Source organism: Coregonus clupeaformis, chromosome 25 (genome assembly GCF_020615455.1).
Source record: "Coregonus clupeaformis isolate EN_2021a chromosome 25, ASM2061545v1, whole genome shotgun sequence".
NCBI lineage: Eukaryota > Metazoa > Chordata > Actinopteri > Salmoniformes > Salmonidae > Coregonus > Coregonus clupeaformis.
The window spans coordinates 11,025,788-11,049,856 of record NC_059216.1 but is presented as its reverse complement, the minus strand read 5'-3'; the positions used below and the strand labels follow the sequence as shown (position 1 = coordinate 11,049,856).

Below are 24,069 nucleotides of genomic sequence, written 5' to 3'. Positions count from 1 at the left end.
TTAAAAAACTGTTCACTAGGCGTAGGCAAGACCATGAGCAAATAGGTAAACTGGGATAATACTAACGAGTTAATCAGGGTGATTTTTCCACAAATAGACAGGTATTTACCTTTCCATGGTAGCAAGATCTTATCTATTTTTGCTAACTTTCTATTAAAATGTATTGGAGTGAGATCATTTATTTCATTTGCGATATGTATTCCGAGTATATCCACATCACCATCAGACCATTTTATTGGTAAACTACATGGTAATGTAAAAATTGTATTTTTTAGTGATCCAATACGTAACATCCAGAGAGGTTAGAAAATGTATCTAGATCCTCTATGAGGCTGTGGAGGGATTCAAGTTATGGATTTAAAAGAAAACATGAATCATCAGCGTACAATGACACCTCCCAACATGATTTATTGGTAATTCGGGGTGGTGTTGTGAGGAGGGTCATTGAGGATGGTGTTGATTGGAGGTCGTCATACCTCGTTGAAAAGCAGCTCTCTACGTTGTTGTCTCCGCAGGTCCATCATCTTCACGGCCACCTGCCTGCCGCTGTGTTTCTCCCGAGCGATACACACCACCCCTGTGGACCCTTCTCCAATCTTCACAAAGTTCTCCAGGTACGACCGAGGGTCTCCCTTGTCCACCACCATGTGCAGGGCAGCCTTAAACTGTTTATGGGTCACCTTGGGGGGGTCTGGTGGCGGCCTCTGGGGGTGCTGAGTTGGTCTGAAGGCAGGGGAGCATGTGCCTGGGGGGCTGGTGGCCAGGGAGCCGGTGGGGGAGGGCCGGAGCTGGGAGGGGCTGTCCTGCCTGAGGAAGGGAGCATTAGGGCAGCCTGAGTGTCTCAGAAAGGGGTCAGGGCCGTTGGGTCTCAGGCCCATGTTGGGAGACAGTCCCAGGGTGTAGCTGGCTGAGGAGCGCACCGTCCTGTGGGGTCTGATGCCACTCATGAAGGGACTGCTGGTGGTGCTGGGTAGGAAGCCTGACTGGTGGTGCCTCAGAGCCGACTCTGCCTGGACGATAACACACAGACAGAGAGAGAGACAGAGAGAGAGACAGAGAGACAGAGAGACAGAGAGAGAGAGAGAGAGAGAGAGAGAGAGAGAGAGAGAGAGAGAGAGAGAGAGAGAGAGAGAGAGAGGGGTAGAGTTGGCTGTCTTCCCAGGGTCCCTGGCTTGCTTTATTGCTGGATGTAAATCACAGTGTTTCACTCTCACACTATGCATTGACTTCACCTGGTGCGCTCCCTGCTATGACGGTGCCATAGGTACCTCAATGTACCTTTGAGATTATGAAAAACACAGCATCGCTCAATGTTTACAAGCACATCAAAGCAATAAAGTCACAAATCATATTTTAGCACCTCGAAAAAACCAACAGCATTAATTGAACAATCAACTGTAGAATGCAGGAATGCAGGCTGCTGTAAGATGGAGAGGAGCTACGGGCTCTATAGATGTTTTACCTAAAAAACTGTTTAAGAAGTAGCTCACAGTCCATATTATGCAAAGGTATTTTTAAAAGAGTAAAGCTGTAAGTTACAGTTTATACCACAGTCAACTTCTGGCCAATGTGAAATTAGTTGATGTACACTATATATACAAAAGTATGTGGATATCCCTTCAAATTAGTGGATTCAGCTATTTCAGCCACACCCATTACTGACAGGTGTATAAAATCGAGCAGACAGCCATGCAATCTCCATAGACAAACATTGGCAGTAGAATGGCCTTACTGAAGAGCTCAGTGACTTTCAACGTGGCACCGTCATAGGATGCCACCTTTCCAACAAGTCAGTTTGTAAAATGTCTGCCCTGCTAGAGCTTCCCGGTCAACTGTAAGTGCTGTTATTGTGAAATGGAAAAGTCTAGGAGCAACAACGTCTCACCCGCAAAGTGGTATGCCACACAAGCTCACAGAACGTGATCGCCGAGTGCTGAAGCGCGTAAAAATCGTCTGTCCTCGGTTGCAACACTCACTACCGAGTTCCAAACTGCCTCTGGAAGCAACATCATCACAAGAACTGTTCGTCGGGAGCTTCATGAAATTGGTTTTTCATGGCCGAGCAGCCGCACACAAGCCTAAGATCACCATACGCAATGCCAAGTGTCGGCTGGAGTGGTGTAAAGCTTGCCGCCATTGGACTATGGAGCGGTGGAAACGCGTTCTCTGGAGTGATGAATCACGCTTCACCATCTGGCAGTCCGACGGACGAATCTGGGTTTGGCGGATGCCAGGAGAACGCTACCTGTTCCAATGCATAGTGCTAAGTGTAAAGTTTGGTGAAGGAGGAGGAATAATGGTCTTGGGCTGTTTTTCATGGTTTGGTCTAGGCGCCTTAGTTCCAGTGAAGGGAAATCTTAACACAACAGCATACAATTACATTCTAGACGATTCTGTGCTTCCAACTTTGTGGCAAAGGTTTGGGGAAGGCCCTTTCCTGTTTCAGCATGACAATGCCCCCGTACACAAAGCGAGGTCCATACAGAAATGGTTTGTCGAGATCGGTGTGGAATAACTTTTACCCAAAATAAATGATTCCAATTATTATTAGTATTATTATTTTTTTGTTGAAGAACTTGACTGGCCTGCACAGAGCCCTGACCTCAACCCCATCGAACACCTTTGGGATGAATTGGAACTCAGACTGCGAGCCAGGTCTAATCGCCCAACATCAGTGCCCGACCTCACTAATGCTCTTGAGGCTGAATGGAAGCAAGTACCCTCAGCAATGTTCCAACATCTAGTGGAAATCCTTCCGAGAAGAGTGGAGGCTGTTATAGCAGAAAAGGGGGGACCAACTCCATATTAATGCCCATGATTTTGGAATGAGATGTTCGAGGAGCAGGTGTCCACATACTTTTGGTAATGTAGTGTGTGTCTGTGAATAATGTATCAATATAGATGAGAGATTATGATTAAGTGAAATGCTCACCTTCAGGTCATAGGAGGAGTATGGTCTGCCAGGGCTGTTGTGGGAGTGTATGTAGAGGTTGGTGCGGTACTCCGGAGGGGGGTGACCCCCATGGTCGGTATGGGTCTGCTGGACAGCCATGGCTGGGCTGTAGAAGAACGAGATGGGCCTCTGTTTTTGTGGCATAACCCTGGGCACCTGGAAGTCTCTCTTCACCATCAGTGTCTCTGTGGGACTGCCCACCTCACAGCTGATATAAGCCCCCTTAATAGGCACCTGCATTGGCTGGGACGGAGCCGGGGTTCCCTCCAGAGAGCTGATGCTCACTTCATAGGTGGACTTGGCCCTGGGGAGAACTCCGTTGGGCTGTAGGGTGATACTCTTCTTCATGCCCATGTGGGGCATCCCACTCTCACTGTGGATGTTATGAGCCCTGTCCCTCCACTGCTCCTGCTCCAGGTCATCTTCTCTCAGGTCTTCATACTGGTAGGTGTCCCCCTCCTTCACCTCACCCAGCCTGCCCAGGGACTGGGCCCTCTTCCTGGTCGAAGGGCTGCTCTTCCTCAGGGAGTTGGAGCTGGTCACGGACAGCCTGCTCATGTCGGAGATCATGGCTGAGATGTAGTCTCCATGGCCAATCATACTCCCACGCACGATGGTCTGAAAGGAAGGCAGTGATGTTCAGCCAACCACATTGACTGGAATGATTGTAACATACTGCACACAGGCACTTCTATTTTGCAATGTGGGTTGTATAAAAACTGTAATGACGGATAGATTATTTCTGATGACTGAAATCTCAAGCAGCACACATCACAGCGGCGTAGAGAAAGAGCATTAACTTGCCCTGACAGAACAAGATGACACAGACTTAAAAAATGTGTTGGCCGAAGTGCCTTCCAGTTTAACCTATTAGAGAAAAGGCCCATTGGCTGATTACTCAATCTCTAGTTAAAGTCAAGTTATGTTCACCATCACGAGAGTCTCCTATGTTTCTCTGTCTTTGGTATGGTGCTCTGGTCTGCTCTCACAGTTGCACAGGTGACTTAGCCATACTAATTAACATCCTACTGCAAACTCTTTACAAATGACAAAATTGTTCAAATGTCTCAAATGTAATCATGTTTTTTGTAACCTCTCCAACCTTTGCCTCTGCCATACACGCTACATTATTTACAGAACACAAGTCTCCTCTGTACTACCAATCCAATCCTGATGATCCTAGTAAAACCATGACTATGCTTCAGAAGCTGACACTGTGATTATGAAACGCAAAGCTCAAATTTATCCACTGGTGGTAATGAAAATGTATTTTTATAAGGGGCATGTCGGCATGAGCATTCAGCCGAGTGCAGAAATCCTTAGATTTGAAGGCTCTATCGCTCACTGGCATTTCCAGTGCTGTACCTGGACTTTCTATCCCTCAGCCTGACATCTATGGGAAGACACCATGGATCGTTATCAATTGCCTGCATGGAGTAATAAATCTTGGAGCCCTCCAAGGATTCATGTTGTACTGTCAATGTACACAGCAACGTCATTAGCTGAGCCCCGTGATAGATAAGAAAGCAATATGACAGGGAGAACAGCAAGTGTTGTCCACCACACTGCCATCACTGGACTAGGGAAACTTTAGACTACAATGGCAGGGTAACTCTGCTGCAGATCTAAAGGATGTTATAATTAGAAAGAAGAATGCTTTTGATGGAGGGTTTTGAGGCTTACTAATACTGGAATATTCTCAGAAATAAAATAAAATCCAACAAGGTGAGCTGAGAATAAGGTCCAGTACCTTCTTTGGCTTGAGCTCCACAGGGGTGATCCGGGAGGGGTCCACCATAGGCTTGGGCCTACGGAGGTTTTCTATCAGACTGTGCCATTGGGTCGGCAGGCCCACGAAGCAGCCCCGCTTGGCGTCAAACGAGGTGTGCACCCGGTGCTCAAAGTTCTTTGGTGTTGAGATCTCTGGCCTCTTCTTTTTCTTCTTACGAAACATCGTCAGGTCCAGGAGAGTGACAGCTTGCCAAATTCAAGACGGCCCTGCACAGACAAGAAATAGACACATTAGAGACATTATTTTTCTAAATTAGCAGCTCACTGTTAACATCTACTGTTGATACAATTGATAAAGTCACTTACAGCTTCTCTAATCTATGAACAGTCAATTATCCAGCAATGTGTACGTTGAAGTGACTACGCCATCATCAGACACCCTTCCATTAGAAAGCAAAATACAAGTGAATAAACTCCAATCTGTCTGTCAAAAACATATTCTCTCTGTGATATGTCCATCTTCCAGACTGGCTTTCTGTCTGTCATTTGCTTTTGTGCCTTATAACCCGTCTTAGGGGGACAGAGTGCATTAGGTTTGTAAGCCTGTGTGTAATGAAGGACATCTGGACAATTAAGGCTTATTCATTCTTACTTAGGAGCACACAGTCGGCCTGGCCAGAGCCCACAGGCTTTCAGTGCATTAGAGGGAGGAAAACACAAATAGTCTACCCACCATAACCCCTAACGTCCCTATGCTGGAGTCTACCCCCATCCTTATGCTAATGAAGAAGCATGACTTTCTCTGGCTTCTAGGGAAAGTGACCTCTCAAGTTTTAGGTATAAAGCGGAGTGGTATAGTGTAAGCTAGGGACACTGCTGTCATGAATCTTATATGTACAGTGGGGTCTGCAATTATTGACACCCTTGATAAAGACGAGCGAAAATGACTGTATAAAATAAATAATTCAAAATACTGAGCTATATTGTATACAAAAAAAATTCGGTAATTATATTATTTTATACTAATATAATTGCTCAGAGAAAGAGATTTTGTTTAACAAGTAACATTTTATTTTCTCAAAATGTAGGGGTCAAAAGTATTGAAATCTCTGTTAAATACTTTCAATACCAACATTTTGCAATGGCCATCTCAGTCTCTGGACTTGAAACCCATTAAAAACCTGTGGTTTGAATTGAAGAGTGCAGTCCATAAGCGCAGACGAAAGATATCAAGGATCTGGAAGATCCCTCCCAGTGTGTCCTCCAACTCACAAAACATTTTAGAAAAAGGCTCAGTGCTGTTATCCTCGGAAGGTGAGGTATTGAAAGGTATTGAAGACAGGGGTGTCAATAATTTGGACCCCTTCCTTTTTGAGAAAATTGTTTATTACTTGTTCAACAAAATCTCTTTCTCTGAGCAATTGTATTAGTATAAAATCATATTTTGGAGCATACAATATAGCTCGGTATTTGAATTATTTATTTTATACAGTGTCACGACGTCGGCCGAGGCTGCCTCCCCTCCTTGTTCGGGCATGCTTCGGCGTTCGTCGTCACCGGAGTACTAACCATTGCCGCCCCAATCATCATCACAATTGTCTTGTCTCGTTATCACACACACCTGGTTCTAATCCCCTAATTAGTCTGTGTATAAGTGTTCAATCTGCCCCCTTGTCCTTGTGGGTGATTGTTTATTGTGGAGGTTAGTGAAGCTTGTGTATTTTGTATCGACGGGAATGTTTTCCCGTGTGCCTTGTATTTTCCAGTGCACCTGTTTTGTGCCCTGGAGTGTGTTTGACACATTTCTGCGTAAACCTGTATTTTGCGGATTAAAGCCTGTTATTCTGTGATTTACCCTCCTGCGCCTGACTCTTTCAACACCACCTTATCACAGAATCACCCACCTGAATATGGAGTCAGCGGGAGAAGAGCGCATGCCTGGAGTCGTGGCACGGGTTCTTCAGGTCGTCCAACGCCTGGAGAGGAGAGAACCCAATCTGTCGAGACCAGCTGGCCAACCGGATCCAGCCACCTACACCCCAGCACCCGGAGGGATCCAGATATCCCGACCACAGGCGTTTGATGGGATGACGGCGCTGTGCCAGGGATTCCTCCTCCAATTGGAGCTTTACTTCGCCAGCATCAGGCCGGAACCATCGGAGCGGGAGAAGGTGTCCGTCCTCGTTTCCTGCCTCTGTGGGAAAGCCCTGGAGTGGGCCAACGCGGTGTGGAACGAAGGAGGAGCCGCGTTCGAGAACTACAGGGAGTTCGCTCGCCTCTTTCGGGCGGTCTTCGATCACCCGCCCGAGGGTCGAGAGGCGGGTGAGCGACTGGTCCACCTGAGGCAGGGGATGAGGACCGCGCAGGACTTCGCCTTGGAGTTTCGGACGCTGGCAGCGGGGTCTAGGTGGAACGAGCGGGCCCTGATCGACCATTTCCGGTGCCATCTGCGGGAGGACGTCCGACGGGAGCTAGCCTGCCGAGACCCCATGTTGTCCTTCAACAAACTGGTGGACATGGCCATTCGTTTGGACAACCCGCTGGCAGCCAGAGGACGTCCTGGTAGGGGTCTGCCCGTTTCCACCCCGGACGACTCGGATCCTGAGCCGATGGAGCTGGGTGGAGCCGCCGGCCGAGAGAGCGGAGGAGGACAGCGACAGTGCCACTCTGGTGGCACGAAGGGACAATACACCACACGTCGTAGTCAACGTTCATTTGGGCTGGGAGGCGGCAGGCAGGGCACTCACGCATCACCCCTCTGCTGCGCACTGTACCCTACCTATCCACTTTCCCGATCTCATGGTAGTTCCCCAGTGTAAGGCGCTAGTCGATTCAGGCGCAGCTGGGAACTTTATGGACAGGGCATTCGCACGCTGTCAAGGCATAACATTGGTTCCCCTATCCATTCCACTCCCCATCAGAGCACTCGATAGTCGACCAATAGGGTCCGGGTTTGTTACGGAAGTCACGATACCAGTCACCATGATCACCCAGGAGACTCATTGTGAGCAGGTAATTTTTTCGATTATTGAATCTCCTGCTTTCCCTGTGGTATTAGGTATCCCTTGGCTAGCACTCCACAACCCCACCTTCTCATGGCCGCAGAGGGCTCTCACAGGGTGGTCGCAAGAGTGTCAGGGTAGGTGTCTAGATGTTTCCGTTGGTGCAACCACGGTGGAAAGTCCAGACAGTACCTCCACCGTGCGCATTCCCCCTGAATACCTCGATCTGGCGCAAGCGTTCTCTAAAACGCAGGCGACTAAATGACCACCTCATCGGGCAGTGGATTGCGCAATAAACCTCTGGGTAGACGCTGTACCTCCCAGGAGTCATATATACCCCCGTCACAGGCTGAAACGGTGGCTATGGAAACCTATGTCACCGAGTCCCTGCGCCAGGGGTATATACGTCCCTCCACTTCACCCGCCTCCTCGGGTTTCTTCTTTGTGAAGAAGAAGGATGACTGAGGTCTGCGCCCGTGCATTGATTATCGACCATTGAACAGGGAGACGATAAGATTTAGTTATCCTCTCCCCCTCATTCCTTCGGCAATTGAATCAATGCATGGGGCACGCTTTTTCACCAAATTAGATCTCAGGAGTGCGTACAACCTGGTGCGTATCCAAGAGGGAGATTAGTGGAAGACAGCATTTAGCACAACCACGGGGCATTATGAATACCTGGTGATGCCCTATGGTTTGATGAATGCTCCCTCAGTTTTCCAGTCCTTTGTGAACGAGGTGTTTTGGGACATGCTTGGTCGCGGTATAGTGGTCTACATCGATGACATCCTGGTGTATTCCGCTACGCGCGCCGAGCATGTGTCCCTGGTTCGCAAGGTGCTGGCCCGACTGTTGGAAAATGACCTTCATGCTAAGGCAGAGAAGTGTATGTTTTTCCAGCAGTCCGTCTCCTTCCTTGGATACCGCATTTCCACCTCAGGTGTGGAGATGGAGGGAGATCGCATTTCAGCCGTGCATAATTGGCCGACTCCAACCACGGTTAAGGAGGTGCAGCGCTTCCTTGGCTTTGCCAACTACTATCGGAGGTTTATCCGGGGCTTTGGCAAGGTGGCAGCTCCCATTACATCCCTGTTGAAGGGTGGGCCATCCCGGCTCCGCAGGTCTGCTGAGGCTGACCTGGCATTTAGGAGACTACGGGGTCTGTTCACCTCAGCTCCGATACTGGCCCACCCCGATCCATCACTACCGTTCGTAGTGGAGGTGGATGCGTCAGAGATAGGGATAGGCACTGTCCTGTCCCAACGCTCGGGCACGCCACCCAAGTTCCGCCCCTGTGCCTTCTCTAAGAAGCTGTTGGCTGTTGTCCGAGCCTTGACCGTGTGGAGGCATTGGCTCGAAGGGGCGAAACACCCTTTCCTCGTCTGGATGGACCACCGTAATCTGGAGTATATCCGGGCAGCGAGGAGGCTGAATCCTCGCCAGGCCAGGTGGGCCCTATTCTTCACCCGGTTTGATTTTACATTGTCATACATTCCGGGTACGAAGAACGTGAAGGCAGACACACTGTTCCGGCTGTATGACACAGAGGAGAGGCCCAGAGACAAAACCCCCATACTCCCGGCCTCCTGCATTGTGGCGCCGGTAGTATGGGCGACGGACGCGGATATAGAGCAGGCATTACGCACAGATCCATCTCCACCGCAGTGTCCAGCTGGGCTGCGGCACGTGCCTGCTCTTATCCGTGATCCTCTGATCTTCTGGGCACACACGTCACCCTCCTCTGGTCACCCAGGTATCAGCCGTACAGTGCGCTGCTTGAGTGGAAAGTACTGGTGGCCTACCTTGGCTAAGGACGTGAGGCTGTACGTCTCCTCCTGCTCGGTGTGCACCCAGAGTAAGACACCTAGGCACCTCCCAGCGGGTAAGCTACAACCATTACATGTTCCACAATGACCATGGTCTCATCTTAGTATTGATTTTCTGACTGATCTTCCCCTCTCCCAAGGTAACACCACCATCCTGGTCGTTGTGGACCGCTTCTCCAAGTCCTGCCGCATCCTTCCTCTGCCCGGTCTCCCTACGGCCCTGCAGACTGCGGAGGCCCTGTTTACTCACGTCTTCCGGCACTACGGGGTGCCAGAGGATATAGTGTCCGATTGAGGTCCCCAGTTCACGTCCAATGTTTGGAAGGCGTTGGAATGTCTGGGGGTCTCGGTCAGCCTGACCTCTGGGTTCCACCCCGAGTCAAATGGGCAGGTGGAACGAGTAAATCAGGATGTGGGTAGGTTCCTGCTGTCCTGCTGCCAGGACCGGCCGGGGGAGTGGTCGGTGTTCTTGCCATGGGCAGAATATGCCCAGAACTCTCTCCGCCACTCCTCTACTAACCTAACACCATTCCAATGTGTTTTAGGTTACCAACCGGTTCTGGCACCGTGGCACCAGAGCCAGACCCAGGCTCCTGCGGTGGACCCCCTCCAAGAATAATTAAATCACAAGGCTAAGTGTTGCATAAGCGTATCATTCTGTGCTCTCCCTATGTACGGTGAGGGAAAAAAGTATTTGATCCTCTGCTGATTTTGTATGTTTGCCCACTGACAAAGACATGATCAGTCTATAATTTTAATGGTAGGTTTATTTTGTACAGTGAGAGAAAAAAAATATCCAGAAAAACGCATGTCAAAAATGTTATAAATTGATTAGCATTTTAATGAGGGAAATAAGTATTTGACCCCTCTGCAAAACATGACTTAGTACTTGGTGGCAAAACCCTTGTTGGCAATCACAGAGGTCAGACGTTTCTTGTAGTTGGCCAACAGGTTTGCACACATCTCAGGAGGGATTTTGTCCCACTCCTCTTTGCAGATCTTCTCTAAGTCATTAAGGTTTCGAGCCTGACGTTTGGCAACTCGAACCTTCAGCTCCCTCCACAGACTTTCTATGGGATTAAGGTCTGGAGACTGGCTAGTCCACTCCAGGACCTTAATGTGCTTCTTCTTGAGCCACTCCTTTGTTGCCTTGGCCGTGTGTTTTGGGTCATTGTCATGCTGGAATACCCATCCACGACTCATTTTCAATGACCTGGCTGAGGGAAGGAGGTTCTCACCCAAGATTTGACGGTACATGGCCCCGTCCATCGTCCCTTTGATGCGGTGAAGTTGTCCTGTCCCCTTAGCAGAAAAACACCCCCAAAGCATAATGTTTCCACCTCCATGTTTGACGGTGGGGATGGTGTTCTTGGGGTCATAGGCAGCATTCCTCCTCCTCCAAACACGGCGAGTTGAGTTGATGCCAAAGAGCTCCATTTTGGTCTCATCTGACCACAACACTTTCACCCAGTTCTCCTCTGAATCATTCAGATGTTCATCGGCAAACTTCAGATGGCCCTGTATATGTGCTTTCTTGAGCAGGGGGACCTTGCGGGCGCTGCAGGATTTCAGTCCTTCACGGCGTAATGTGTTATCAATTGTTTTCTTGGTGACTATGGTCCCAGCTGCCTTGAGATCATTGACAAGATCCTCCCGTGTAGTTCTGGGCTGATTCCTTACCGTTCTCATGATCATTGCAACTCCACGAGGTGAGATCTTGCATGGAGCCCCAGGCCGAGGGAGATTGACAGTTATTTTGTGTTTCTTCCATTTGCGAATAATCGCACCAACTGTTTTCACCTTCTCACCAAACTGCTTGGTGATGGTCTTGTATCCCATTCCAGCCTTGTGTAGGTCTACAATCTTGTCCCTGACATCCTTGGAGAGCTCTTTGGTCTTGGCCATGGTGGAGAGTTTGGAATCTGATTGATTGCTTCTGTGGACAGGTGTCTTTTATACAGGTAACAATATTTTGTTGTTGTTATTCTGTCTCTCACTGTTCAAATAAACCTACCATTAAAATTATAGACTGATCATTTCTTTGTCAGTGGGCGAACGTACAAAATCAGCAGGGGATCAAATACTTTTTTCCCTCACTGTACATAATTTGGAGCTGAGAAGGAATTTAATTTAATTCCATCTGACAGGGACACTATGGCGTGAGGGAGGGTGTCGGGAGGTGGGGCTGGGTGAGATGGAGGATGGAGCTGGGACCACATAGCAGGGTAAACCTGGCTGTGGTTTCAGACAGGGACCTAGTTTTTCACTCTAGAACATGAAAAGGCTTTTAATAACTGTTTGTCTTTTGAGTTTGAGTAACGAAAGGTTCGATATAGACAGAAAGTACACTACTGTTTTTGTAGTTTTTACTCCATATGCCCGGTTCTCTGCTTCTGTGTCTGTTCAGCACTGATGTGCAGATGTTGGCAGTACTGAGCCAAATATTTACACACTACGCTTGTGTTTCCTGTACAAGCAGATCAATCAATATTTACTCATGAGTGAATTGCAAACTGCTACAGTCATCCGTTGCCAGTGATAATGGGATGATACTGTCACAAACAGACTGGCTGCTCTCAGTGCTCTGTGCTATTCTATGAGGCATCATTGCCTTGCAGAACTGCAGATAACATAACACAACCGCATTCATTATACATCACTGTATTCCTTCTATGTGTTTCCATTCGGAATACATGGACATTACAAAGTAAAGAACCAAGTATTTGGACCCCAAAAAAAATACAGTATCTTGATTCATGTTCAACAAAATTATTTGAAAAGTGGAAGCTTTAATAACATGCATCTGCCCTTATATCGACCTCTCACAAATCTACTAAGCTTATGAATGTCCAGATAACAATATCTTATTGATTTTTCAGCCATAGGAAAATACGTATATATGCATGCGGAGCTAAACTTGCATTTGCTGTAGTAATGGCTTCTGGTCACATACCTCTGAACTTCAGGGACTTAACCCCACGCCTCAGCAGCTTGCCTTGAATCCTATCAAAGTGCTGAAGCAATATTTGGGGCAATATTTGTCAAGGATATCAACAACCAAAGAGGATGAGGTCATTCTAAATTGTGCCTCACTGGTTTATTTCTTTCCAACTCCATGAACACACAGGCAATATAGCATGAATCCAAATAGCTGCCATGAACACAGAACCAATCATGTGTCCCTTTGACAATAGATTTTTAAACGACTGATGGCTCAGAACCATAAATCGTTTAAAATCATTTGTCAAAGGGACACGTGCTAAAATCTTTACCAGTCGTACTGGCCTACTTACGTTAGAAGGCATACTTACTCTAGTAGTACAGTGACAGTCTGACCAATAATCACTCCTGAGATTTAGCCTGTTTCACACCTCTAATTTGTATGAATTACAACCCCATTTTTTCAAACAGACAGCCTATAATTCCAGTATGACAGTGGCCCTGTAAACAACATGCCTTCACACCCTACGCCCATCTCCAGATCTAAAAACAGCCATACTCCCTGTGAGCAGCTTTCAGGCAGACAAGCCTCTCAGTTATCCCGTCAATCCATGGTGGACAGGACTGGTGAGGGATGGCTTATGCACCCCCCTACTGTGGTCACATCAGCCAGATTTGGAGTTGTAGAGTGGGAGGGGGTAAAAAGAGATACAGAGATACAGAGAGATAAGAGAGGTATTGGATTTGAGACCGCCAAGCTCAAGTAAATGTTTTCCCTATTTTGCCCAGATTCCCTTTCTATCTTGTTTTGGCAGGCTTGTACTAATGTATGGAGAGTGAAGGTAACTATGCTTGTAGGATTAGTAGCGTGTTCACTGTTCAGCCCTCTTCTGATCCAATTTTAGGACACAGTTTCTCCCCCGAGTCCTGATGCATGTTTGTTGTGCACAAGATTAGTGTCAAATTGTGAGGTGTGGGTGGGAAACAGGACAGAAGGTAATCCTCTTTTTGTGTTTGTCAATGCATGAATAAGCATAATGCAGGGCTTAATAACACAGCTAGATCTGTGCCGTGGCATAGATAGCATCAAGGTCTTAACTGCTGTTTCGGACTCTGCAGTGCAGTGGTGTGGACTCAGAGATTTATCTTCTATCAGCTACATTATGATGACCGTTTTGCCCTTTGAGTGTAATGAGACTGTGTTGCCCCTCAAAGGGGCCAGGGGTGGAGGGGTCTGTCTTTTCAGTACTCGCACATGTATGCACACACACACACACAGCACACACACACAAACACACATACACACTCTGAGGGTAGGGGAAAGGTAAACAAGAACTGGACGTGACTGGACAGCACAATTGCAGCGTTTATGATTGTGGTTGATGCAGTCCTTTCATTCAGTAGGAATGCCTGTTTTCTCTAAAAAGTCACTTCTAGAGGCAATAGCTGAGATGAGTCAACATGCAATAATGTGACGATTATTGTGTTAAACAGCTGTAATGAAGCTAGATTCATATGAGACAGAAAGACACACTCCCTCCATGTATATTTCATTAATAGGTGGTCTGATGTATCATGCAAGTCATGTGCAAGCAAAAGGCGAGACACGCTATAGAACCTGCATTAAGTTACTAGTTGCCAGAGTGTGACTGTGTGACTATATCATGCTCCCACCAGCCGTGTTATAGCATGCTAGACAGTAGAGTCACTAGGGACAGACCTTCCTCATAGAAAGAAAATCCTTGCTGATAATCATGTAACAATAGTCTCAATAATCATGTTACAATTACTCAATATAACATGAGCTATTTCAGGAGAGGGTACAGTACACTACAGTACAGCATATACAATGAGATTAATTACACACATCAAATGTGGTATAGGAGCCAGACAAAAAAATGCAATGAAAAGAAAGAAAGTTAATTTGTGCTTACTGCTTACCCCTCCCAAGTGTGGTTTTTATTTGAGCTAGTGGTACAACAACAGCATTTCCGAAACCTTATTGTTGTATCGCTAGCACAAATAAAGATCACACTTGGGAGCAGAACAAGATTCATTTCACAGTCACACTGCAGTTTATTAAAGTAAAGTCTTGGTGGCCCTAAAACAGAACAATATTCTGAAAAAATGAGAATGCAAAACTCACTGAACTACGTCATCTGTCCCTGCAAGAGACCAGTAAAGTAAGCAAGTCAGAGCTGTTTGAACCTTTTACTGCAGTGGGCTAAATCAGGCTCACACAGAGTGGTTCTTGGTAGTCCTAAACAGATCTACTTTGAAACCAAAGAATGGACACACATGGTTATGGGCTTTAAAAAAGAAGATACCTGTACCATGTCAGATACAGAGTTTAAATGTATTCAATTTTGAGTTTTCATCACAATATTACACTTTATATTCATCACAGAAGACTGAAATATAACAAACCGTTTGACATAGAAACACTGGATGTTCTGTGTTTATTTATTTTTTATTGTTTAGTAATTATGGAATTATGAAACATATGAATAACATTCCACCCATGAGGGCACTTGTCATCATACTGAATCAACCACAGAAATTCTGGTTAGAATTTTTTTTTCTCAGTCACTCAATGAACAGAAAACAGCCCCGGGTATGGAGGAAGAGACAAGACAATACATAAATGTCCTTATCCTACAACTTTGCCTTTTCTGAGCTTCTAGGGTAGACACAGTGCATCCCTTTTGGTTTAATGTTTACAGTATGGAGTGGAGGAATAGTCTGAGAGAAGGAACAGACCAAAGAGAGAGAAAGCGAGGGGGGGGGATATTGAGTGAGGGCTGTCACTGTCGCCTGCCACTGACAACGTTTCACTTGTTTTGCTGACTCACTTTATTATCTTGCCGCATGTTGTTATCCCTCCTCAACACCAAGATACTCAATGTCTTTTATACATCAACCTTGACTGGCTTCGCTGGCTGTAAACAAGCCATAATAAGAGTGATTTGAGAAGAGGACAGGGAGCTTGACAAAGAACATACATCATTCTGCCTGAATTAGATTGGCACAGATTCTCCAGGCCCAATAAGTGTGAGAGAAAATGGCTTTGTTCTCTATTAGACCAGAGTCAATGAAACACTAACGTACGAGTCATGTACATTCAAAGCTAGCTCTTATCTACGCCAAGCACTTTGACATAATTACATTGTAAATGCAGCACCTCTCAAGTCATAAGCTCTGATGTGCTATTCACTGCATGTCTCCAGGGATGCTGCTGACACATGCCTGTAGCAAATGAGTGCTCTAAAAAATAAGTCCTAGCCCCCAAACCACCGGGCCATAAAGTGTACTTCTAACTGTACCACAGGCCTATAGGCAGTAGGGAAGTGAAGTGTAGTACTGACCCGCACTATGTTTACAGTGCCTTGCAAAAGTATGCATCCCCCTTGGCATTTATTCCTATTTTATTGCATTACAACCTGTAATTTAAATGGATTTTTATTTGGATTTCATGTAATGGACATACACAAAATAGTCCAAATTGGTGAAGTGAAATGAACAAAATAACTTGTTTCAAAAAATTCTAAAAAATAAATAACGGAAACGTGGTGCGTGCATATGTATTCACCCCCTTTGGTATGAAGTCCCTAAATAAGATCTGGTGCAACCAATTACCTTCAGAAGTCACATAATTAGTTAAATAAAGTCCACCTGTGTGCAATCTAAGTGTCACATGATCTGTCACATGATCTCAGTATACAGTTGACGTCGGAAGTTTACATAAAACTAGTTTTTCAACCACTACACAAATTTCTTGTTAACAAACTATAGTTTTGGCAAGTCGGTTAGGACATCTACTTTGTGCATGACACAAGTAATTTTTCCAACAATTGTTTACAGACAGATTATTTCACTTATAATTCACTGGATCACAATTCCAGTGGGTCAGAAGTTTACATACACTAAGTTGACTGTGCCTTTAAACAGCTTGGAAAATTCCAGAAGACGATGTCATGGCTTTAGAAGCTTCTGATAGGCTAATTGACATCATTTGAGACAATTGGAGGTGTACCTGTGGATGTATTTCAAGGCCTACCTTCAAACTCAGTACCTCTTTGCTTGACATCATGGGAAAATCAAAAGAAATCAGCCAAGACCTCAGAAAAAAAATTGTAGACCTCCACAAGTCTGGTTCATCCTTGGGAGCAATTTCCAAACGCCTGAAGGTACCACGTTCATCTGTACAAACAATAGTACGCAAGTATAAACACCATGGGACCACGCAGCCGTCATACCGCTCAGGAAGGAGATGCGTTCTGTCTCCTAGAGATGAACGTGGTAGCGAAAAGTGCAAATCAATCCCAGAACAACAGCAAAAGACCTTGTGAGATGCTGAAAGGCCGCTCAGCAAGGAAGAAGCCACTGCTCCAAAACTGCCATAAAAAAGACAGATTACGGTTTGCAACTGCACATGGGGACAAAGATCGTACTTTTTGGAGAAATGTCCTCTTGTCTCATTAAACAAAAATATAACTGTTTGGCCATAATGACCATCGTTATGTTTGGAGGAAAAAGGGGAATGCTTGCAAGCCGAAGAACACCATCCCAAACGTGAAGCACGGGGGTGGCACCATCATGCTGTGGGGGGTGCTTTGCTGCAGGAGGGACTGGTGCACTTCACAAAATAGATGGCATCATGAGGAAGGACAGTGGATATATTGAAGCAACATCTCAAGACATCAGTCAGGAAATTAAAGCTTGGTCGCAAATGGGTCTTCCAAATGGACAATGACCCCAAGCATACTTCCAAAGTTCTGGCAAAATGGCTTAAGGACAACAAAGTCAAGGTATTGGAATGGCCATCACAAAGCCCTGACCTCAATCCTATAGAACATTTGTGGGCAGAACTGAAAAAGCGTGTGCGAGCAAGGAGGCCTACAAACCTAACTCAGTTACACCAGCACTGTCAGGAGGAATGGCCCAAAATTCACCCAACTTATTGTGGGAAGCTTATGGAAGGCTACCCGAAACGTTTGACCCGTTAAACAATTTAAAGGCAATGCTACCAAATACTAATTGAGTGTATGTAAACTTCTGACCCACTGAGAATGTGATGAAAGAAATAAAAGCTGAAAGAAATAATTATCTCTACTATTATTCTGACATTTCACATTCTTAAAATAAAGTGGTGATCCTAACTGACCTAAGACAGGGAATTTTTACTAGGATTAAATGTCAGGAATTGTGAAAAACTGAGTTGAAATGTATTAGGCTAAGGTGTAAATAAACTTCAGACTTCAACTGTATATACACCTGTTCTGAAAGGCCCCAGAGTCTGCAACACCACTAAGCAAGGGGCACCACCAAGCAAGCGGCACCATGAAGACCAAGGAGCTCTCCAAACAGGTCAGGGACAAAGTTGTGGAGAAGTACAGATCAGGGTTGGGTTATAAAAACAATATCCGAAACTTTGAACATCCCACAGAGCACCATTAAATCCATTATAAAAAAATTGAAAGAATATGGCACTACAACAAACCTGCCAAGAGAGGGCCGCCCACCAAAACTCACAGACCGGCAAGGAGGGCATTAATCAGAGAGGCAACAAAGAGACCAAAGATAACCCTGAAGGAGCTGCAAAGCTCCACAGCGGAGATTGGAGTATCTGTCCATAGAACCACTTTAAGCCGTACACTCCACAGAGCTGGGCTTTACGGAAGAGTGGCCAGAAAAAAGCCATTGCTTAAAGAAAAAAATATGCAAACACGTTTGGTGTTCGCCAAAATGCATGTGGGAGACTCCTCAAACATATGGAAGAAGGTACTCTGGTCAGATGAGACTCAAATTGAGCTTTATGGCCATCAAGGAAAACGCTATGTCTGGCGCAAACCCAACACCTCTCATCACCCCAAGAACACCATCCCCACAGTGAAGCATGGTGGTGGCAGCATCATACTGTGGGGATGTTTTTCATCGGCAGGGACTGGGAAACTGGTCAGAATTGAAGGAATGTTGGATGGCGCTAAATACAGGGAAATTCTTGAGGTAACCTGTTTCAGTCTTCCAGAGATTTGAGACTGGGACGGAGGTTCACCTTCCAGCAGGACAATGACCCTAAACATACTGCTAAAGCAAGACTCAAGTGGTTTAAGGGGAAACATTTAAATGTCTTGGAATGGCCTAGTCAAAGCCCAGACCTCAATCCAATTGAGAATCTGTGGTATGACTTAAAGATTGCTGTACACCAGCGGAACCCATCCAACTTGAAGGAGCTGGAGCAGTTTTGCCTTGAAGAATGGGCAAAAATACCAGTGGCTAGATGTGCCAAGCTTATAGAGACATACCCCAAGACACTTGCAGCTGTAATTGCTGCAAAAGGTGGCTCTACAAAGTATTGACTTGGGGGGGTGAATAGCTATGCACGCTCAAGTTTTCTGTTTTATTTCTTGTTTGTTTCACAATAAAAAATATTTTGCATCTTCAAAGTGGTAGGCATGTTGTGTAAATCAAATGATACAAACCCCCAAATCCATTTTAATTCCAGGTTGTAAGGCAACAAAATAGGAAAAATGCCAAGGGGGGTGAATACTTTCGCAAGCCACTGTAATTAAAGATGCTCCTGGCTTCCACCAGTCCTTTAAACAATCTGTCTCTCAGCAGATGAAGACGTGTCATCTGGCCGGACCAATGGGACAGGTCAAAGGGCCTCTTAAGGGGTCTAATTTATTGATGCGGTGGGCCTCCCTAGCGAGCTTTACTGTACACCCTTCTCCCTATGAAAGCCATGATTCATCTTTCGCCGCTCCATCCTCAGCGTGCCTCTCCCATGGACAAAATGACAATGTTATCAAATGACATGATATCAATTTGCGGCAGCTCAGTTCCTCTTCCTTCATCCAGTATGGCCGCTGTCTCATCACACAGTGTGACTGCTGGGCACCCTGTCCTCATTTTACTTGGTCGCGCTTTAATCCTCAGTGTTTGACATCTCATGGCCAGTGGCCACAGTAAGCTCTTAATAACCACTCTCCTCTCCTCTCCTCTCCTCTCCTCTCCTCGGCTCTCCTCTCCTCGGCTCTCCTCTCCTTTTCTCTCCTCTCCTTTTCTATCCTCTCCTCTCCTCTCCTTGGCTCTCCTCGGCTCTCCTCTCCTCTCCTCGGCTCTCCTCTCCTCGGCTCTACAGTGTGACTGCTGGGCACCCTGTCCTCATTTTACTTGGTCGTGTTTTAATCCTCAGTGTTTGACATCTCATGGCCAGTGGCCACAGTAAGCTCTTAATAACCACTCTCCTCTCCTCTCCTCTCCTCTCCTCTCCTCTCCTCTCCTCTCCTCTCCTCTCCTCTCCTCTCCTCTCCTCTCCTCTCCTCTCCTCTCCTCTCCTCTGCTCTCCTCGGCTCTCCTCGGCTCTCCTCTCCTCTCCTTTTCTCTCCTCTCCTTTTCTCTCCTCTCCTCTCCTCTCCTTTTCTCCTCTCCTCAGCTCTCCTCGGCTCTCCTCTCCTCTCCTCTCCTCTCCTTTTCTCTCCTCTCCTTTCCTCTCCTCGGCTCTCCTCTCCTCTCCTCTCATTTCCTCTCCTCTCCTTTTCTCTCCTCTCCTCTCCTCGGCTCTCCTTTCATCTCATTTTCTCTCCTCTCCTCTCCTTTTCTCTCCTCTCCTCTCCCGTTCTCTCCTCTCCTCTCCTCTCCTCTCCTCTCCTTTTCTCTCCTCTCCTCTCATTTTCTCTCCTCTCCTCTCCTTTTCTCTCCTCTCCTCGGCTCTCCTCTCCTTTCCTCTCCTCTCCTCGGCTCTCCTTTCCTCTCCTCTCCTCGGGTCTTCTCTCCTTTTCTCTCCTCTCCTCTCCTTTTCTCTCCTCTCCTCTCATTTGCTCTCCTCTCCTATCCTCTCCTTTTCTCTCCTCTCCTCTCCTCTCCTCTCCTCTCCTCTCGTGGACATGACTGGAAAGCAAGCATTCCTCTGGCCTCTGGCAGGCCAACATGTGCACACAGTGCTGGGCTGTATGGTAAGGGTACAGTATGGGAAGCAGTATGTCTCAGCAGCACCTGTGTGCTTCTCCATGGGGTCTGTCTGTCACCATCCCAGCTGTACCTGAGACAGGCCAGATCATTTGTCATCGCTCTGACAGCACTCTAAAGCAGTGCTAGACCGTGAAGGGAAAAATGTGTGACAGAAAAAAAAGGCTTAAAAAAAAGTAATGAAGTGAGAAGAGGACCCATGAGTGTGCATGACACGTCACTCACCCTCAGCTAACATACTGTATGTCCACCTGGCTCTGTGTGGAATATTAGAACTCTCCTTTCACATGCTCTTCCTCTCCTTCCCTCCATGGCCTTCTTGAATATCAGTAAGAAACGTGAGACACAAACACATGGCGTGTTCGTTACCGCTGGCTGTGGTATACAGAGTAGCCAACGTTTAGTGTTTGCTAGGAGCTGTAGCCGCCCCCCACCAATTAGTTAAACATACTTATAAAACGTAGAATGGGGTAAATTAATGACTGATCAAGTTGCATGAGTACTGATTAATGATTAACCTCAATTAATCATCCAGCACTTATGAGTGGAGCCTCTGCCACTCCTAACCTTCTCTGGTTTGGGGGAGCTGAGCTCTATAGATCTGTTGATCCAGGATATCCCAGAGCAGCGCTTCCCTGTCTGATGGCTCTAACTGGCCATTAGCCTGCTAGGTAACAGACACATCCCTGTGCTGTACTGCAGGTGCACAGGGGCCTTTCAGCTGAGTCAAACGGGATCAACTACTCACACCTTTATTAATGGTGTGAGAGGTAAGTGCTGCATGTCATACTGCTGCAGTCAGACAGGAATGATTAAAGTAACCGTCCAGTGAAAATCTCACTTTAAAAGTTCATATTCTGTTAACTCATACCCAAATAATGTGGTTGACTCATCCTATACTCGTATTTGTGGCCAAAGCATAAATTGGAGGAAAAAAAACACTTCAAAAACCCGACCTCAAACAGACCGTTAAAAATATTATTGGTATTTCCTCATAGAGGATGATGTCATCCTCCTGAGGAAGACGAGCAGGCCAATCAGTGGTCTACTCGCATTAATATTTTGAATGACCAGTATATGCCCAAGCCATTCTGTTGTTCGGGTACGCCCACACCATTCCAACATAGAAAAGCTGCTTTTTAACATACTTAATAAGTAAAATATGGGAAGGAAAACTATTTAACTTATATTGTAATTAATTATAGGTCATATTTAAGAGAAATCTGGAAACATTGGACAGTTACTTTAAGACATAATTGGCAGTGTGTCCCTCCAGGGCATGTAGTTAGAGTCCTAACCACTGGTCACAGGAAAGAGTAATCCAGCAAGCTTTGACCATACCAGCAATCCCATGAAAACCATATCCCATTCTATTCTCTAATTGATTTAATTACTTAAAACAAGACTAGTCTGGCGTAGACTATTACAATAATGCAATCTACAGTATAAGACCTTGTAAAATGACATGAGTGTTTAACTGTCAGTCTGCCACTGGGTCTCTGCTATTCCCTGAACACTTCTTCTCTGTATCCTCTCTTCCACAGAGTACACTAAAGTCAGTGCTTGACTTGGACTGAAATAGGTGGCGGTACTCATTTTGGGGGCCGGTACTGTTTATATTTAGGTGCACAGGAGCTCCACAATATTTTTCAGCTAATATTCTATACGAGGAACAGGAGCTCAAGCAGTAGAACATTTTAGGTGCTGGTACTCAGCTGAGCTTCTGCCCAAGTCAAGCACTGAGCACAGTACAACCATCCTGACTCACAAAAGGAACACGTTTTGTGCATGTTGTCACAGAGCAGAAGAAGAAAGCGAATGTTTACCTAACAAATCCCTTCCCTCGGCATCCACGTAAGCATAACTATACATGCAGCAGCTGGATCCCTCTGGCACTAATTCAACTCAGTGTTCGTCTGATATAAAGCTAGAGTTCACCTGAGCACTCAGCTCACAGTCACAGATAAGGACAGATGCATAGTGAAAACAATAAGTACCTCTATTCTCAGTGCATACATGCAATCAGCATCAAATGTTATAGCTTTGTCTGTATTATCTTGACATGATTCATTCTCAGTCAAAACTCTGTTTGCTCACCAGCCACACTGGGGTTACATCCTTTCAACAGAAGCTGAGGACAGAGGGAGGGAGGGAGGGAGAGAGACAGAGAGCGAGAGAGAGGACGTGGGGTGGATGGCAGAAGGTGAAAGCAGCTCCTTTCTGAGATGCAGAATTTCCCAGAATCCAGCACAGCAGCCAATCAGCTTTTCAATAGTATTTTCTTCTCTCCCTTATTACCACCTGGGCATTCTGCATTCTGCTCTCTCTCTCCCTCTCTCTGTCTCTCTCTTCCTCTGTATTTGCGTCTCCTCCACCACCGCTGTTGCCTGCAGACGTCACATATATATATATATATACACACACACAGTACCCCACTCTTTATCAATGGAGCTAAGCCTCTTTTCCTTTTTTCGCCCCCCTCCCCCATCGGGAATACACAGGGTCTGTGGAGGGATAAATTAGTGCTATAAAGAAACGCCAGGCTTCTTACCTTGCGGTTCGCTGAAAAGGAGAGCCTCTCCTCCAGGAAGGGAAGAGGCTTGCGAGCAAGAGTGAGCACACACACATACACACACATATACACACGCACTCGTTATACACACTCCATCACACAAACCCCCACACACTCACGCAGACACACACACACCGTCGAGGAGGGCTGGCTCTCAAGCAGGCGCACACTGCAGGCTGCTGCTTGCTTGAGAAAGCCTGATGCGTTCCTCCCTCCAGGCAGACGCACACACTGTCATCTCAAAGGCTCTTTGTTGGGGATGATTCATCCCCAGCTTTCTCCATGGCTAACAACTTGTCCGTGCGCCGCTACACCGCTGCCTGCTCCTGGGCACACATGGTGGCCAGTGAAAGTGACAAAACTAGAGAGGAAAGGCACTATCCAGGATGAGAGAATATCACAGCCATACAGAGAGCTTCTTCCCTCCCCCCTCTCTCTTTCACTCTCTCACACACACATCCCCTCCCTCTCTCTCTCGCTCTCTTTATCACCTCCCTCCCTCCTCCCACCCTCTCATTGGGCTGTCTTTGCAGTGTCCCTAAATTGATAGCAGTGTGCCATGTGTGTCTGTTCAGGCTGATTTCCAATGACTGAAAGGAAAGGAGAGCTGCTGTACACATCACCTGGGATACCTTTCATCCACCTGGCCCCCCTGCCCTTCTGCCCCACATGAGGGGCTGGTATGAGAACAGTGGCAGTAACCGAAGGTGCCATTTTCTTCCTGCCCGGTCAACGGATGCATTATCCATGTTAATGATCGGGTCAGGGATGGCAGGGTGGCCAGAGAGGGCTATTTCTGTGGCTGGTTATTATGACTCATCCTAATCTCAAATATGATCCAATCTCTGTTTCTCTCTGAATTTATGACCTAAGGATTAATATGTTAACACTAAATTTATGCTGAGGGAAATCCTCATGTCAGCATAATAATTTTGGATTACCATTATCGTTATCCCCTGCTGCACAATTTATAACCGAGCTACAGACTCCCTTGCATTTAATAATACACATTCAGCCCAAGCTATGTATTAGGATACAGATCCATTATTTCTCTCAAACAAAACATATCTGGAA

The 24,069-nt window shown here is 46.3% G+C and overlaps 1 protein-coding gene across 3 annotated transcripts in view; it reads right to left on the bottom strand.

Moving 5' to 3' along the window:
* LOC121539222 (serine/threonine-protein kinase PAK 6-like) overlaps window positions 1-23,418 on the bottom strand; it is a 29,123-nt gene extending 5,705 nt beyond the window's left edge. For all 3 annotated transcript variants that reach the window (XM_041847559.1, XM_041847560.2, XM_041847561.2), the window contains exons 1-4: window positions 22,975-23,418; window positions 4,704-4,951; window positions 2,933-3,571; window positions 477-1,010 (exon numbers count right to left, since the gene is read on the bottom strand). In XM_041847559.1, the coding sequence (XP_041703493.1) occupies window positions 477-1,010; window positions 2,933-3,571; window positions 4,704-4,907 (1,377 nt within the window). In that variant the 5' untranslated portion in view covers window positions 4,908-4,951; window positions 22,975-23,418. The remainder of the gene's footprint in view (window positions 1-476; window positions 1,011-2,932; window positions 3,572-4,703; window positions 4,952-22,974) is intronic.
* Window positions 23,419-24,069: the final 651 nt, after the last annotated feature.